This window comes from Phocoena phocoena, chromosome 6, assembly GCF_963924675.1.
Source record: "Phocoena phocoena chromosome 6, mPhoPho1.1, whole genome shotgun sequence".
Classification (NCBI taxonomy): domain Eukaryota; kingdom Metazoa; phylum Chordata; class Mammalia; order Artiodactyla; family Phocoenidae; genus Phocoena; species Phocoena phocoena.
The window spans coordinates 35,284,661-35,302,675 of NC_089224.1; the positions used below are offsets into that span (position 1 = coordinate 35,284,661).

At 44.1% G+C, this 18,015-nt stretch overlaps 1 protein-coding gene across 3 annotated transcripts; it reads left to right on the forward strand.

Annotated features, from left to right (window-relative positions):
• Positions 1 to 227: 227 nt before the first annotated feature.
• On the forward strand, positions 228 to 17,540 carry BAG1 (BAG cochaperone 1). Of its 3 annotated transcripts, XM_065878732.1 has the most exons (8): positions 478 to 519; positions 556 to 610; positions 1,933 to 2,061; positions 3,365 to 3,447; positions 4,967 to 5,080; positions 14,910 to 15,017; positions 15,941 to 16,003; positions 16,522 to 16,611. In XM_065878732.1, exons 2-8 carry the CDS (start codon positions 574 to 576, stop codon positions 16,609 to 16,611), a joined length of 624 nt encoding a protein of 207 aa, XP_065734804.1. In that variant the 5' UTR covers positions 478 to 519; positions 556 to 573. The 3 variants fall into 3 exon arrangements, with proteins under 3 accessions (XP_065734803.1, XP_065734804.1, XP_065734802.1); XM_065878730.1 differs by lacking the exon at positions 478 to 519 and having other exon boundaries at positions 574 to 610; XM_065878731.1 differs by lacking the exon at positions 15,941 to 16,003 and having other exon boundaries at positions 228 to 610; positions 16,522 to 17,540.
• The last annotated feature ends 475 nt before the right edge of the window (positions 17,541 to 18,015 follow it).

Genomic DNA, 18,015 nt, shown 5'->3' on the forward strand with positions numbered 1-18,015 from the left:
CAGGGGGCGTGGCCTCGGTGGCGGGCGTGGGCGTGGCCTCATAAGCCGGGCGGGGCCTCAGCTGAGTGGGTGGGGCCCGGGGGCGGCGGTAGCGGAATAGAGCCTGGCGGGAGCAGGGCTGCTCCGAGGGGCGGGGCCGGCAGGCCCGGGCGGAGCGTGGAAGTAGCCGGGCGGGGTCGCGGGGCTCCGCGCTCAGCCTCCACCGCTGGGTGGGCAACTAGCGCGGGTCTGGCGGAGCGCGGCGGCGCTCGGAGATCGCGAGGCGATCGGGAGCGGCTGGGCCCCCGGCGGCGCGCCCCTCGGCTGGGCCGGGAGCCGCGCCAGTCGGTGCCCCCAGGCGAGCGCGGTCCGCCTCCCTCCCAGCGATCAGCCGTCCGGAGTGTGACCAGAGGGCATGCCGGATCCACCAGGGGCACCGCCGCCTGCGTTCGCAGGCCGCGGGTGAAGAAGAAAGCACGGCCTCGCTCGGCTCGGAGCGAAGAGGTGACCCGGAGCGAAGAGGGGTCCCGGAGCGAAGAGGCGATCGGAAGCGAAGAGGTGGCCCTAAGTGAAGAGGTGGCCCGGAGCGAGGAAATGGCGGCAGCCGGGCTCAGCGTAACCGTCACCCACAGTGAGCGCGGGCTGCGAAAAGTCTGGCGGGGTCTGTGGGTTTGGCCACGTGCCCTCCCGAAGCGTGTGTCCTTGTGTTCTTCTGGCGTCCGGAAGCGTGGGATCTGGTTTGTGTCCGTGGGGCCGGCTTTTGTACGGATCTTTTGTTCAGCACACCTTTCCATGTGGCTGGTGTGTTTTGTCTCAGGCCATTTGTGAGATACTCGATGTCCGTGCTTCACATCGTGGTCCTGGTTGTATGTGTTAGTGTGTGCCTGCGTAGTTATTGTGGGTCTTTGTGCCTGGCTCTTTTTAGCCATGTTGTGTATGACTGCTGTGTGTCTGGACACCTACGTGTGTGCGAGAGTCTGAACTCTTGTCTGCTTTTTGAGTGAGCCGTGGGTTCAAGCGTACACTCTGGGCACCCTTTGGGTCTGCCTACTTTTGGAGTTGACACAGAACTAGACAAAGATCTGTGTCGAGTTCTCCAGATAGCTGAGTCCATGAGGTTTCCTCAGGACCAATTAGGGGAGACCCCAGAGCTTCGGAATCTGGTGACCAGGATTCTAGATAATTCAGGTTTAAGTGACCTTGGGATGTCTCCTTTCTAGGCAGCTGGTTTCTACTTCACATAGAAGCAGATTTGGTAACACCTGTCCCACTCACTACAAGTGGCTGTTGAGTAGGCTTAAGGCTTGGCATGATGCACTGGCACAGGCTACCTCCTTATTGTCCACATACCCAGAAAAGAATTAGCACCTCTGCTCCAAAAAGGAATTTCTGCTGTTTGAGTTTATTCATTCATTTGTCTATTTACTGGGCACCAACCATGTATGTGCCGAGGTGTCCCCAGTGGGAGAGACCTGGAGGAAAAACATTTCCTTGCCCATTACAGCAAAGGAGACAAAAATAGTACCTTGCCCAGTACAACACAGAGTAGAGGACAGTCAGGCCACAGGATGCAGATGGCTTGTGAAGAAAAGCACGGACTTTGAAATCAGATAGATCTGAGGTCAAGTTCTAATTCTAGAGTTGGGTCTCATTAGGCAGGTCTTAATTGGACTGAACTCATAGTTTGCTTATCTGTGAAATGGGGAATAATAGGTAGTACCTACTTCATGAGGTTGTTCTGAGAATTAAATAAGATCATGCATGAAATGAGCCTAGTCAGCCCCTTATGCATGTTAAGTGCTTAAAATGTTAGCTGATATCACTGATATTGTTAGTTACTATAATAAAGGAAACAAAAATCCTTGAGCAGGCCTTGAAGGCTGGGTAAATAAAGTGTCAGCCTATATTGGTTTGTGTGAAAGAGTTTTCTTCAACACTTTTCTCTCTCCCCAGGCAATGAGAAGCACGATCTTCAGGTTATCCCGCAAGAAGGCTGTAGTGAACCAATTGTCCAAGACCTGGCCCAGGTTGTTGAAGAGGCCACAGGGGTCCCGCTGCCTTTTCAGAAACTCATATTTAAGGGTAGGTATTTCTCTTCCAGCTTTGAGCCCTCATTGCTAAAAGGCCTATTTAAAACTGCTTAACTTTAATAATAGAAACTCTCAGTTTCGAAACTAGGACAATTCTTATTTGCTTGTTCATTTATTCATCACTTCAACAAATATGTATTGAGGACCTACTATGCACTGGACACGTGCAAACATTTGAACAGGTATTAGAGTTGAAGTCACATGAAGGTGACAGAAATATTACCATTTTTGATGAAGCACATGGGCAGCCTTCCCTGGCCAAGTTAGATCCTCTTCCCATTGTGTTCAGATGGCACTCCCTACCACTTTTGCATAACTTGTACTGAAATTCCTATTAAATAATTGTCTTCATAGTCACCGAACATCTGATTTCTCTAATACAATAACAAATTCCACAAGGGCAGAGATACTGCTATGTGTCCAATGCTTGGCATAGCGCTGGCACAGAGAAGGTATTGAACAAACTTACCAGGGCCTGGATGTGGCAGGCCCAGTGGATGATGCTGATTTCTGCCAGGACACACCCACTCCCATCCCCATTCTCTGGTCTTCCCATTCCCATGGGAACCCATTATTCTGGTATCTGATGAGGCTAAATGTATCCCATTTGGTGCCAGTCATAAAAAATTTAGTGATGGGAATTTAGTGATGGGCATTTATATTTGTACTTCATAGTACAGCTCCTTGTCTTTTCTTTTTAAAAACGTTTCATTTTAGAATTATAAAGGCAATAGAAATCCATGTTTGAAAATAGAGGAAAGCACAAAAAAGAAAATGTTCTCCTGGATAAAACCCCTTATAACAATTCAATATATTTCCGTCCAGCCTCTTTTTGTTTGTTTGTCCTGGCATCCCAAAGTGTAGGTTCTCATTTGTGGCTTTTTTTTTTAGTTGACAAAACTAGGATCATTTCTAGTGATCTTATAACACTGGGTCATCAACATGTATTATGGCATTGAAGTTTCTTGAAAAAATGAGCTTTGATGCCTACAAAGTCTTCTGTTGTACTGATGTATAGTTAATCAGTCCCCTATTCCTGAATTTTGGGCTCTTTCCAGTTTCTCACTATTATGAATAATAGTTATTGTATAACAGTTATTGTGCAGGCACATGTCCAGTTATGTGTTAGGGTAAATATCTAAAATGAAGTTACTGGGTCAAGAAACCTTCTAAAAAGCTTATACCAATTCATCCTCTTCTCATTAGTGAACACACTACTTCCTGTACCCTTGCTGAAATCTGTTTTCACTGTTGTGCAATTGTTGCAACCTGACATCACTTTCTTCTTTGTTCAGGAAAATCTCTGAAGGAAATGGAGACGCCATTGTCAGCACTTGGAATACAAAATGGTTGCCGGGTCATGTTAATTGGGAAAAAGGTAAATTGCTTTTTCCACCAGAATACCTCAGAATCAAATGACGAAGGTCTTTTATGCATGTTTCTGTTTAGAAGGCCAAGTCGGGGAGCCAGGGTTGGCGCTGGTGAAGTAGCGCTCTCTAAACAAATGTAGTCTCTTTGTTCCCTGGAGTCACCAGTTCTCACACCCTCCAGCGCCTGTTGTTCAGGGCTTTCACTCTGGGAATTAGGAGTGGTTATGCTGCCTCAGTAATGTGGCTTTTGTGTTGTTGGTGGAATCAGTCTGGTTAAAATAGTGCCTGAGGCAGTCCCTACTCACTTGGAGGGGGATTTGCAAGAGAGCATTTTGTTAGAATAAACCTGTAGATTTTAAAAATAAGTACTCTGCAAACTTCAGGAGCCTCTCTTCCTTTAACCATTCTTTTTACTAAAATCTCACATAAGGATAAACCCTCTTTGGCTGGAAAGAAAGGTTCAGACTAAAGAGGTGACGGAGAAAAAGCCAGTTGGTGAGAAAAGTAGGCCCTGGGGTGATGAGAGAGGGCCATAGCCAGCCCTGCATTGTGACACAGTGGAATTGTTGGTCCTGTGAAGTTCCCTTACTTCGAGTGAGGTGGCTGATTCAGAGTGGAGAGAGGGCAGAGATTAGCAAAGTGGAGGCAAGGAAAGTCTACTCCAGACTTGGAACTGCCAGGAGACTGGCACTCAGGATTTGGCCACAAAGAAGAATGTGAACAATTTAGGGTAGTGTAAAAGCAGGAAGCTGCTGGCTACCAATTAAGGTGAGAGAAGGGGAAATAATCTAGAGATTTCTTGCTCAAGGGTCAGGGAGAATGGTGATGGGCAATGAGCAGAACCCAAGGGTTGAGTTTGAAGAAGCTTTAGGACCCTCAGTTGGAGCTGTCCTGGAGTATGTGGAGCCAAGTCCAATTTATGTCTCTTCTACCTATTTTGGGCTGTGTAACCTTAAGTTACTTTACAGTAACCTCAATTTCATCATCTGAAACAGTACCTCCTTCACTGGATTGTGGTAAGGCTTAAACAGTAATACAGGTGAAGTGCTTAGGATGAAACCTGGCATACAGGGGATGCTCAGTAAAAGTATTCATCATCATCATCATATTGAATGAGAGAGCTCAGGAATTCCATTTAAAGGAAGGGTAGAATTCCACCTGTCTCACCGTTCTGGACTCCTCACAGGCATTCACTGTAATTTGTTAACACTCCAGGCTTCAGTCCGGAATCTGTTGGTAATCAGCCCCAGGCTGAGGTTGAATCTGGCACATGGATCAGCTTTGTTCTCTGAACCCAAGCCGTCAGGGCTCTCTTGCCAGAATGTGTACCTGATACCTTCTCTCTATCTAGTCTAGAGTCTTTGTAGATAGAAAACCTTCATGTATAACCCTCCAGCTTGCCTTCTAAGAAGCAACAGAGTTAATACGATTTTTTCTAGGTCAGTGGTTTAACCCACTTGTGGTCAGATTTTTTTTTTCCTGACAGAAAAAAAATTCTTGACTTCATTTTATTCTTAAACATTTTAGAACAGTCCAGAGGAAGAAGTTGAAATAAAGAAGTTGAAAGATTTGGAGAAGTCTGTGGAGAAGATAGCTGACCAACTGGAAGAGTTGAGTAAAGAGCTTACTGGAATCCAGCAGGTAACTCTCTCCGTGGACTTTGTCATTCTGCCTTCTATAAGAATTCTCTGGAGATACAAATGTGTGGTTACAAGGGCGGACTTTGTTGTCAGACTCCCTGGGTTCAGACCCTGGCTCTATCCTTTCTGTTACTGTGGGCAAGTTTGCCTTTGTCTCAGGTTCCTCATCTGTAAAAAGGGAGTAATGATGGTACCTCCCTCTTAGGGCTGTTGTGGGGATTAAATTACATAATTTGAGCCTGACATATACTAAGTGCTTTGTAAGTGTTATCAACACTGTTATTTCCAAACCCCAGCCAGCATCCATTTGTGCTCCTAGGAGAACACCTGCTGTGCTAGGATCATGTGTCTAAAATAGAATAAGTAGCTTCTCTCAGTCTAGTCAGCTATAATGTATTTGGCAAGGCAAAGAACATTGTGTTGATTCATAGAAGGTCCAAGTTGACCATGATCTTGTGGTGGGCATAGGGGTCATCCTATTCAATTCCTTATAGTATTAGAGGTGGAGTACTGAAACCAAATAAGGATGAGGAACAGCCCCAAAGCACATACTTATTTTTGATCCCTTCATTTTGTAACATTTATTGATGTATGTTTGTGTTTTAATTACAAAAGTAATACATGCTGATTGTACATAGCTTTTAAGAAAACATATGGGCACTAATATGAAAAATAATAATTACCTGTAAGACCCCCAACTCAAAGATAATCATTACTAGAAACTGGAATCTATTTTTTCATCTTAAAAAAATTGGTATAATGTTAGACACACTTTGTTTGTAAATTGTTCCTTTATTGGTTTAAAAAATTGAACATTTTCCCATGTCATTAAAAATGATCGTATGTAACCAAATCACTTTACTGTATACCTGAAACGAACACAGTATTGTAAATCAACTATACCTAAATAAAGAAAAAAAGTTTTGACTGAAAAAAACAAGGTCATACTTTTCAAAACTTGCATAGTATTTATTTCATCATATGAATGGATCATGGTTTACCTAACCAATTCTCTATTATTCATCACCTAATGTTATTTTACCGTTATGTATAGTGCTTCCTTTTTTTTTTTAACATCTTTATTGGAGTATAATTGCTTTACAGTGGTGTGCTAGTTTCTGCTTTATAACAAAGTGAATAAGCTATACATATACCCATATCCCCATATCTCCTCCCTCCTCTGTCTCCCTCCCACCTTCCCTACCCCACCCCTCTAGGTGGTCACAAAGCACCGAGCTGATCTCCCTGTGCTATGCGGCTGCTTCCCACTAGCTATCTATTTTACATTTGGTAGTATATATAAGTCCATGCCACTTCGTCCCAGCTTACCCTTCCCCTTCCCCATGTCCTCAAGTCCATTCTCTACATCTGCATCTTTATTCCTGTCCTGCCCCTAGGTTCTTCAGAGCCATCTTTTTTTTTTTTTTAGATTCCATATATATATATGTTTTAGCATATGGTATTTCTTTTTCTCATTCTGACTTCACTCTGTATGACAGACTCTAGGTCCATCCAACTCACTACAAATAACTCAATTTCTTTACTTTTTATGGCTGAGTAATATTCCATTGTATATATGTGCCACATCTTCTTTATCCATTCATCTGTTGATGGACACTTAGGTTGCTTCCATGTCCTGGCTATTGTAAATAGAACTGCAGTAAATATTGTGGTACGTGACTCTTCTTGAATTCTGGTTTTCTCAGGGTATATGCCCAGCAGTGGGATTACTGGCTCCTATGGTAGTTCTATTTTTAGTATTTTAAGGAACCTCCATACTGTTCTCCATAGTGGCTGTATCAATTTACCTTCCCACCAACAGTGCAAGAGGGTTCCCTTTTCTCCACACCTCTCCAGCATTTATTGTTTGTAGATTTTTTTTTTTTTTTTTTGCGGTATGCGGGCCTCTCACTGTTGTGGCCTCTCTCGTTGCGGAGCACAGGCTCTGGATGCGCAGGCTTAGTGGCCATGGCTCACTGGCCCAGCCACTCCCCAGCATGTGGGATCTTCCTGGACCAGGTCACGAACCCACGTCCCCTGCATCGGCAGGCGGACTCTCAACCACTGCCCACCAGGGAAGCCCCCTCATTGTAGTTTTGATTTGCATTTCTCTAATGATTAGTGATGTTGAGCAATCTTTCATGTGTTTGTTGGCAATCTGTATTTTTTCTTTGGAGAAATGTCTATTTAGGTCTTCTGCCCATTTTTGGATTGGGTTGTTTGTTTTTTTGATATTGAGCTGCATGAGCTGCTTGGAAATTTTGGGGATCAATCCTTTGTCAGTTGCTTCATTTGCAAATATTTTCTCCCATTCTGAGGGTTGTCTATTCGTCTTGTTTATGGTTTCCTTTGCTGTGCAAAAGCTTTGACGTTTCATTAGGTCCCCTTTGTTTATTTTTGTTTTTATTTCCATTTCGCTAGGAGGTGGGTCAAAAAGGATCTTGCTGTGATTTATATCATAGCGTGTTCTGCCTATGTTTTCCTCTGAGAGTTTGATAGTGTCTGGCCTTACATTTAGGTCTTTAATCCATTTTGAGTTTATTTTTGTGTATGGTGTTAGGCAGTGTTCTAATTTCATTCTTTTACATGTACCTGTCCACTTTTCCCAGCACCACTTATTAAAGAGGCTCTCTTTTCTCCACTGTATATTCTTGCCTCCTTTATCAAAGATAAAGTAACCATATGTGCATGGGTTTATCTCTGGGCTTTCTCTCCTGTTCCATTGATCTGTATTTCTGTTTTTGTGCCAGTACCATACTGTCTTGATTACTGTAGCTTTGTAGTATAGTCTGAAGTCTGGGAGCCTGATTCCTCCAGCTCCGTTTTTCTTTCTCAAGATTGCTTTGACTATTTGGGGTCTTTTGTGTTTCCATACAAATTGTGAAACTTTTTGTTCTAGTTCTGTGAAAAGTGCTGTTGGTAGTTTGATAGGGATTGCGTTGAATCTGTAGATTGCTTTGGGTAGTATAGTCATTTTCAAAATATTGATTTTTCCAATCCAAGAACATGGTATATCTCTCCATCTCTTTGTATCACCTCTAATTTATTTCATCAGTGTCTTATAGTTTTCTGCATACAGGTCTTTTGTCTCCTTCGGTAGGTTTATTCTTAGGTATTTTATTCTTTTTGGTGCAATGGTAAATGGGCGTTTTTCCTTAATTTCTCTTTAACATTTTTCATCATTAGTGTGTAGGAATGCAAGAGATTTCTGTGCATTAATTTTGTATTCTGCTACTTTACCAAATTCATTGATTATCTCTAGCAGTTTTCTGGTAGCATCTTTAGGATTTTCTATGTACGGTATCATGTCATCTCCAAACAGTGACAGCTTTACTTCTTCCTTTGCAATTTGGATTCCTTTTATTTCCTTTTCTTCTCTCATTGCTGTGGCTAAAACTTCCAAAACTATGTTTAATAAAGGTGGTGAGAGTGGGCAACCTTGTCTTCTTCCTGATCTTAGTGGAAATGGTTTCAGTTTTTCACCATTGAGAACGATGTTGGTTGTGGGTTTGTCATATATGGTCTTTATTATGTTGAGGAAAGTTCCCTCTATGCCTACTTTCTGGAGGGTGTTTATCATAAATGGGTGTTGAAGTTTGTCGAAAGCTTTTTCTTCATCTATTGAGATGATCATATGGTTTTTATCCTTCAATTTGTTAATATGGTATATCACATTAATTGATCCTTGCATTCCTGGGATAAACCCCACTTGATCATGGTGTATGATCCTTTTAATGTGTTATTGGATTTTGTTTGCTAGTATTTTGTTGAGGATTTTTGCATCTATGTTCATCAGTGATATTGGCCTGTAGTTTTCTTTCTTTGTGACATCTTTGTCTCATTTTGGTATCAGGGTGATGGGGGCCTCGTAGAATGAGTTTCGCAGTGTTCCTCCCTCTGCTATATTTTGGAAGAGTTTGAGAAGCATAGGTGTTAGCTTTTCTCTAAATGTTTGATAGAATTCACCTGTGAAGCCGTCTGGTCCTGGGCTTTTGTTTGTTGGAAGATTTTTAATCACAGTCTCAATTTCAGTGCTTGTGAATGGTCTGTTTATATTTTCTATTTCTTCCTGGTTCAGTCTCAAAAGGTTGTGCTTTTCTAAGAATTGTCCATTTCTTCCAGGTTGTCCATTTTATTGGCATAGAGTTGCTTGTGGTAATCTCTCATGATCTTTTGTATTTCTGCAGTGTCAGTAGTTACTTCTCCCTTTTCATTTCTAATTCTATTGATTTGAGTCTTCTCCTTTTTGTTCTTGTTGAGTCTGGCTAATGGTTTATCAATTTTGTTTATCTTCTCAAACAATGAGCTTTTAGTTTTATTGATGATTGCCATTGTTTCCTTCATTTCTTTTTCATTTATTTCTGCTGTGATCTTTATGATTTCTTTCCTTCTGCTAACTTTGGGAGTTTTTTTGTTCTTTCTCTAATTACTTTAGGTGTTAGGTTAGGTTGTTTATTTGAGATGTTTCTTTTTTCTTGAGGTAGGATTGTACTGCTGTAAACTTCCCTCTTAGAACTGCTTTTGCTGCATTCCATAGGTTTGGGATAGTCGTGTTTTCATTGTCATTTGTTTCTAGGTATTTTTTGATTTCCTCTTTGATTTCTTCAGTGATCTCTTGGTTATTAAGTAGTGTATTGTTTAGCCTCCATGTGTTTGTATTTTTTACAGATTTTTTTCCTGTAATTGTTATCTAGTCTCATAGCATTGTGGTTGGAAAAGACACTTGATATGATTTCAATTTTCTTAAATTTACCAAGGCTTGATTTGTGACCCAAGATATGATCTATCCTGGAGAATATTCCATGAGCACTTGAGAAGAAAGTGTATTCTTTTGTTTTTGGATGGAATGTCCTATAAATATCAATTAAGTCCATCTTGTTTAATGTATCATCTAAAGCTTGTGTTTCCTTATTTGTTTTCTGTTTGGATGATCTGTCCATTTGTGTAAGTGTGGTGTTAAAGTCCCCTACTGTGATTGTGTTGCTGTCAATTTCCCCTTTTATGGCTGTTAGCATTTGCCTTATGTACTGAGGTGCTCCTATGTTGGGTGCATAAATATTTACAATTGTTATCTCTCCTTCTTGGATTGATCCCTTGATCATTATGTAGTGTCCTTCTTTGTCTCTTATAATAGTCTTTATTTTAACGTCTGTTTTGTCTGATATGAGACTTGCTACTCCAGCTTTCTTTTGATTTTCATTTGCATGGAATATCATTTTCCATCCCCTCACTTTCAGTCTGTATGTGTCCCTAGGTCTGAAGTGGGTCTCTTGTAGACAGCATATATATGGGTCTTGTTTTTGTATCCATTCAGCCAGTCTGTGTCTTTTGGTTGGAGCATTTAATCCATTTACATTTAAGGTAATTATTGATATGTTTGTTCCTATTACCATTTTCTTAATTGTTTTGTGTTTGTTATTGTAGGTCTTTTCCTTCTCTTGTGTTTCCTGCTTAGAGAAGTTCCTTTAGCATTTGTTGTAAACCTGGTTTGGTGGTGCTGAATTCTCTTAGCTTTTGCTTGTCTGTAAAGGTTTTAATTTCTCCATTGAATCTGAATGAGATCCTTCCTGGGTAGAGCAATCTTGGTTGTAGGTTTTTCCCTTTCATCACTTTAAATATGTCCTGCCATTCCCTCTGGTTTGCAGAGTTTCTGCTGAAAGATCAGCTGTTAACCTTATGGGGATTCCCTTGTATGTTATTTGTTGTTTTCCCCTGCTTTTAATAGTTTTCCTTTGTGTTTAATTTTGGTAGTTTGATTAATGTGTGTCTTGGCATGTTTCTCCTTGTGTTTATTCTGTATGGGACTCTTTGCACTTCCTGGACTTGACTATTTCCTTTCCCATATTAGGGAATTTTTCAACTATAATCTCTTCAAATATTTTTTCAGTCCCTTTCTTTCTCTCTTCTTCTTCTGGGACCCCTATAATTCGAATGTTGGTGCATTTTTTTAAAAAATTAATTTATTTTTTTATTTTTGGCTGTGTTGTGTGTTCGTTGCTGTGCGCGGGCTTTCTCTAGTTGCTGCGAGCGGGGGCTACTCTTTGTTGCAGTGCGTAGGCTTCTTATGGCAGTGGCTTCTCTTGCTGCAGAGCACTGGCTCTAGGTGCACAGGCTTCAGTAGTTGTGGCACAGAGGCTCAGCAGTCGTGGCTTGTGGGCTCTAGAGCACAGGCTCAGTAGTTGTGGCACACAGGCATAGTTGCTCTATGGCATGTGGCATCTTCCCCAACTAGGGCTCGAACCCATGACCCCTGCACTGGCAGGCAGATTCTTAACCACTGCACCATCAGGGAAGCCCTGTTGGTGCATTTAATATTGTCCCAGAGGTCTCTAAACCTGTCCTCAGTTCTCTTTTTTTTTTCTTTTTTGTGGTACGCGGGCCCCTCTCACTGTTGTGGCCTCTCCCGTTGCGGAGCACACGCTCCGTTCGCGCAGGTTCAGCAGCCATGGCTCACAGGCCCAGCTGCTCCATGGCACGTTGGATCTTCCCAGACCAGGGCACAAACCAGTGCCCGCTGCATCAGCAGGCGGACTCTCAACCACTGAGCCACCAGGGAAGCCCTGTCCTCAATTCTTTTCATTCTTTTTTCTTTATTCTGCTCTGAAGTAGTTATTTCCACTATTTTATCTTCCAGGTCACTTATCCATTCTTCTGCCTCAGTTATTCTGCTATTGATTCCTCTAGAGAATTTTAAATTTCATTTATTGTGTTGTTCATCATTGTTTGTTTGCTGTTTAGGTCTTCTAGTCCTTGTTAAACGTTTCTTGTATTTTCTTCATCCTATTTCCAAGATTTTGGATCATCTTTACTATCATTTCTCTGAATTCTTTTTCAGGTAGACTGCCTATTTCCTCTTCATTTGTTTGGTCTGATGGGTTTTTACCTTGCTCCTTCATCTGCTGTGTGTTTCTCTGTCTTCTCATTTTGCTTAACTTACTGTGTTTGGGGTCTCCTTTTCGCAGGCTGCAGGTTCACAGTTCCCGCTGTTTTTGGTGTCTGCCCCCAGTGGCTAAGGTTGGTTCAGTGGGTTGTGTGGGCTTCCTGGGGGAGGGGACTAGTGCCTGTGTTCTGGTGGACAAGGCTGGATTTGTCTTTCTGGTGGGCAAGACCGTGTTTTGGGGTGTCTATGACCTTATTATGATTTTATGCAGACTCTCTGCTAATGGGTGGGGTTGTGTTCCTGTCTTGCTAGTTGTTTGGCATAGGTTGTTCAGCACTGTAGCTTGCTGGTCGTTGAGTGGAGTTGGGTCTTAGTGTTGAGATGGAGATCTCTGGGAGAGCTTTCACCATTTGATATTACAAGGAGCAGGGAGGTCTCTGGTGCACCAGTGTCCTGAACTTGGCTCTCCCACCTCAGAGGCAGAGGCCTGACACCTGACCGGAGTACCAAGACCCTGTCAGCCACATGGCTCAGAAGAAAAGGGAGAGAAAAAGAAAGAAAGAAAGGAAAGAAAAGAAAGTTATTAAAATAAAAAATAATTATTAAAAATTAAAAAGAAGTAAAAAAAAAAAGAGAGAGAGAAGAAAGAAAGAAGGAAAGAAAGAAAGAAGAGAGCAACCAAACCAAAAAACAAATCCACCAGTGATAACAAGTGCTAAAAGCTATACAAAAAAAAAAACGGACAGAACCCTAGGGCAAATGGTAAAAGCAAAGCTCTACAGACAAAATCACACACAGAAGCATACACATACACACTCACAAAAAGAGAAAAAGGAAAAAAATATATGTATCTATATATTTTTTTAAAAAAAAGGAAGAAGAAAGCAACCAAATCAATAAACAAATCTACCAATGATAATAAACTCTAAATACTAAACTAAGATAAACATAAAACCAGGAACAAATTAAATGCAGACAGCAAACCCCAAGTCTACAGTTGCTCCCAAAGTCGACCACCTCAATTTTGGGATGATTCGTTGTCTATTCAGGTATTCCACAGATGCAGGGTACATCTAGTTGATTGTGGAGGTTTAATCCACTGCTTCTGAGGCTGCTGAGAGAGATTTCCCTTTCTCTTCTTTGTTTGCACAGCTCCTGGGGTTCAGCTTTGGATTTGGCCCCGCCTCTGCGTGTAGGTCGCAGGAGGGCGTCTGTTCTTCGCTCAGACAGGACGGGGTTAAAGGAGAAGCTGATTAGTGGGCTCTGGCTCACTCAGGACGGGGAGAGGGAGAGGTACGGATGCGGGGTGCGCCTGCGGCATCAGAGGCCAGAGTGATGTTGCACCAGCCTGAGGCGCGCCGTGTGTTCTCCCGGGGAAGTTGTCCCTGGATCACGGGACCGTGGCAGTAGCAGGCGCACAGGCTCCCAGGAGGGGAGGTGGGGATAGTGACCTGTGCTTGCACACAGGCTTCTTGGTGGCAGCAGCAGTAGCTTTAGTGTTTCATGCCCATCTCTGGGGTCCGCGCTGATAGCCGCAGCTCGCGCCTGTCTCTGGAGCTCGTTTACGCAGTGCTCTGAATCCCTTCTCCTTGCGCACCCCGAAACAACGGTCTCCTTACTCTTAGGCATGTCCAGACTTTTCCCGGACTCCCTCCCGCCTAACTGGGGCGCACTAGCCCCTTCAGGCTGTGTTCACGCAGCCAACCCCAGTCCTCTCCCTGGGATCTGACCTCCGACGCCCGAGCCTCAGCTCCCAGCCTCCGCCCACCCCGGAGGGTGAGCAGACAAGCCTCTCGGCTGCTGAGTGCTGGTCAGCACCGATCCTCTGTGCAGGAATCTCTCCGCTTTGCCCTCTGCACCCCTGTTGCTGCGCTCTCCACCGTGGCTCTGAAGCTTCCCCTCCCCACCATCCCGCATCTCCGCCAGTGAAAGGGCTTCCTAGTGTGTGGAAACCTTTCCTCCTTCACAGCTCCCTCCTTTTGTCTCTGTTTTTTCTTTTTTCTTTTGCCCTACCCAGGTACGTGGGGAGTTTCTTGCCTTTTGGGAAGTCTGAGGTTTTCTGCCAGCGTTCAGTAGGTGTTCTGTAGGAGTTGTTCCACATTTAGATGTATTTCTGATGTATTTGTGATCTCCACGTCTTACTCCTCCGCCATCTTGAAGCCATAATGCTTCTTTGAACGTCCTCGGACATAAATCTTTTTTGACCATTTCCGATTTTTTTGGTAGGATAAATTCTTTAAGTTGGAATTGCCAGCTAATATATACTACATGTTGTCAAATCTGCATCTGTAGCCTATGGCTTTTACTTCCTCAGAGATACCTGCTGTCCACCTTTTGTCACCAGCTAACTGGTCATTAGGCCAAGCATTGTGAATAAACAGACAATTTAATAAAAATAATGTAAGTGCTGCCATTTGTTAGCATACATACATCTGTGTCAGGAATTCTATTAAAGGTCTACATTATTTCTCTTTATCCTCACGGTAATAACCCTCTGGGGTGTGGGTATCATGATCTCCATTTTAAAGATGAGAACACCAAGGCACAGATAGGTAAAGAACTTGCTCAAGGTCACAAGCCAGTACAGTGCAGTCAGAATTGAAGCCCAGGCCTATCAAACTCTAAACCCTGTGCTCTTAATGTCTGCTTCTCGTGTGTGGGTATACACTGGTGACTGGGGGCTTCACCAGAGCCAGGCCTCCACAGGCATTTGTGACCCCAGTGGACCATGTAAGATAGACCATGTAATGGCCTGCAGCCTACTACAGTGCTTGGGGTGGCCCAGGGCCAGCTTTTCTGTTTTTCCTAAGAGGTGAAGTTGCGGGCCTGAGGTCTGGCCCAGCCTGTTGGGGAATGTGGACTCAGGGTGTGGCTGCTTCATCAGTGCCTTGGCTTGGAGTTTTCCATCAGCCTCAAGGAACCTTTGCAATAATGCATCATTCCTCCACAGGGTTTTCTGGCCAAGGATTTGCAAGCTGAAGCTCTCTGCAAACTCGACAGGAGAGTAAAAGCCACAATCGAGCAGTTTATGAAGATCTTGGAAGAGATTGACTCGCTAGTAAGTAAATATTCAGCTGAGAAGAACTAGTTTCCTTTGACTATTTTTCAGTCAGTTTCACTCTTTCAGTATCGCACTCACTGCCTGAGGGTATTGAGCACCTATCGCGTACCAGACACTGCTAGGTCTTTGGTGAATACACAGAAAGGTAAGATGGTTCCTGATTTCTCCTGTCCCACCAACATAGGGCTTTTGTCATATTATTTATGTATTTATTTATTTATTTTGGCCACGGCATGCGGGATCTTAGTTCCCCGATCAGGGATTGAACCCATGCCCCTGCATTAGGAGTGCAGAATCTTAACCACTGGACTGCCAGGGAAGTCCCTGTTATTTTTATTTATGTATGCCAGTAGCATCTAATCCTCAGGAAGCTGGGATGGTCCATGATCTCATGGTTAGAGAAACACAGGGCTTAACTTTCGTAACACACGTGTCTGACATTTCACTGAGCTCATTAACTGTACAGAATTCAGTCAGACCCAGCTCCTGTGAGGCTGTTGGGAATCATTGATGCCACGCTCCCTCTTAGAGATGACACAGTAATGATATCTCTAGCCTAAACTACTCTGCTTGGGATTCTTGGGGGGAGGTGGTAAAGAAGAAGCAGAAAAGCACTGTGCTTTTCCTGCCACCCTGAGCTCATGGTCCAGCCAGGACACGGTATCCATGCACAGGAAACAGTAAGAGGACAAAGTCCATGTTATAGATCTATGGCCCCAACACCAAGAACAAAGGGAGCTTGTATAGGGGTGAGAGCCATGGGAAGGGCCATGTAGGCTACAGATCCAGGGAAGTGATTCCTGAAAATGCATGTCATTCACATTAGTGACCTGTGGCCTGTTCGGTATACTGTAGGTATTTCTGACGTGTTATGTCATTTTCACTGAGGATTATTTATACGTCAACTTATACTTCCGTAGGTTCTGCCAGAAAATTTCAAAGACAGTCGAATGAAAAGGAAGGGTTTGGTGAAAAAGATTCAGGTGAGTTGTGTGGTAGGGCATCACAAAGTGTAATGTGTTGGTGCATGTATCTGTTCAAAGTACGGTAGAGTACAAGTGTGGTGTGGCCTCTCTTTGGTTGTTATATCTCAGCATGAACCCAGAACCTAAGAGAAGAGCTCCTTTTATGTCCCTGTAATTAAATTTGGATTTAAACTAATTGAGAAGGAAGATGGCTGGGGAGCAGATAGGGCTGACATGTTATACTGATCCGATGGACAGGACCCCCTGAAATCGTGCAGTTGCAGTGGCCTGGCTTCCTGTCCTCAGCACCCTTTGGGGGTTGTTGGCATAGAGCACTGTCAGAAGCCCTGGTCCTGTGCTTCCTCTACCTCCCCCTCCTTCCTCTGGAGCCCAGGCCATCCCTGCACACCTGTTTCAGCCTGAGTCAGTCGCCCAGGGGTTCCCTAGAGTGGCTGGGCAAAGAGCCTTTTGCAGGTGGGGCTGGCAGGGGTGCCTGGCCCCAAGTGGGTCCTTACTGCTCTGCATTTACCTTGTAGGCGTTCCTAGCTGCATGTGATACAGTGGAGCAGAGCATCTGCCAGGAGATGGAGCGACTGCAGGCCACAAACTTGGCCTTGGCTGACTGAGGTGAGGTGGAGAAGGTTGTGCTGCCTTGAAGAACAGCTCCACCAGCTCTGCACTCTCTGGAACAGAAGTTACGTGCTTTCCCCGGGGCTGCTGGGGACAACTGGATGATTGCAAGTTTTCCTTCTCTTATACCTGCTCTCAGTGAACACTTGTCTGTGCAATCTTAGCGCACCTGTCAGTTTCTTATTCCGTTTGTGTATATCTGTGCTGTCCAGCAGCTCACCTTGTCTGGAGAGGGCCTCCTCTGCCCAAGTCTTCCCAGCTTTTTTGACCTTTGGCTGCTTTCTTTGGGCTGGTGAGAGCTCTCATTTGTCCTGGGGTAGTTCTGGGTTTATCAGCTATCCTGTCTTCAGATACATGAGGCCTTTTTGCCCTTATGATCCCATAGTCCCATCTGTGTAAACCAGAATCACCAGGAGGCTACATCTGGTCAGGAATGTTAGGAATGGCTGAGAACAGGTGTTTGGCACACAGGTAGTCCAAGTATCCCTCATTGTGACCTAATTCTGGAACAGCTGACTGGGTTGTGGGTTCATAGACCCTGTCTTCACCCCCCAGTGACCCTGACCAGTCACAGGCCGTGAGGTCTCAGGGGGCCGCTCCTGGACTGGGGCCTGTGGTTGATCCATGGGCTTCCTTGTCCCCAAGCAGATCTCTAGGAGGTTACAGCCCAGAGTTGACTAAGTCTCTGCTCGAAACCGGGTCACAACCATGGCTTAGGAGGGGCAGAGAAGAGAGACAGAGTGAATAATAAAGCAGGCAGGTAGTGAGGGCCACCATAAACTTCTCAGGAGTTCCTTCAAAGGCATTTCTGTTAACCGTACCCTTCTGAGATCTACATGTCCTTCGAGTTCTTCGAGGCTGTTTTTGTCTGTTTTGTGGCCTTTTTCCCCTTCATTGTTATTTAAAAAATAAAACAGTTTCTATATACGTCAGCAAGCAGAAGAGTGTTTAGACTTTTTTTTCCTTTTGGTAGATGAAGTATGGGAAGCAAAAGCCTTCTGAGGTTCTAGTCTAGTTATGTTATAAAGTTGAGAGTGGCCTTGTGTGCTGGAATGCTTAAACAGGTCAGCGGCCATCACCCCATTTTTTCACACAGTGCCCAGGAGACAGGCTTCCAACAGGCCACTCTGAGGTCAACCTTCTTTGGCACAGAGGGAGTCTGTGAAGTCCCAGGCATTTAGGGCTGCGTGGGTGGGACTAGGACAAGGTGGTGGTTAGGGGTGGACAAGTGGACGAGGCTTGGTGCCTGGCCCGCCCACCCCCAGCTTTAATCAGAGCAGTCCAGTATTTCTCTGTTTCTAGGTAGTAGCTGTGTGGCCTTGAGCCCCAGCACGTTCCTGTGTGCCAGATACCACTCTAAGTTCTTGAGGTGTATTGGTCATTTAATCCTCACACAATCT

Excerpts from the sequence above, each read along its gene's own strand:
- BAG1 (XM_065878732.1), top strand. The coding sequence starts at position 574 with ATGGCGGCAGCCGGGCTCAGCGTAACCGTCACCCACA. Across the intron at positions 3,448-4,966 it reads TCATGTTAATTGGGAAAAAG|AACAGTCCAGAGGAAGAAGT; the intron begins GTAAATTGCTTT and ends TAAACATTTTAG. Across the intron at positions 16,004-16,521 it reads GTTTGGTGAAAAAGATTCAG|GCGTTCCTAGCTGCATGTGA; the intron begins GTGAGTTGTGTG and ends TTTACCTTGTAG.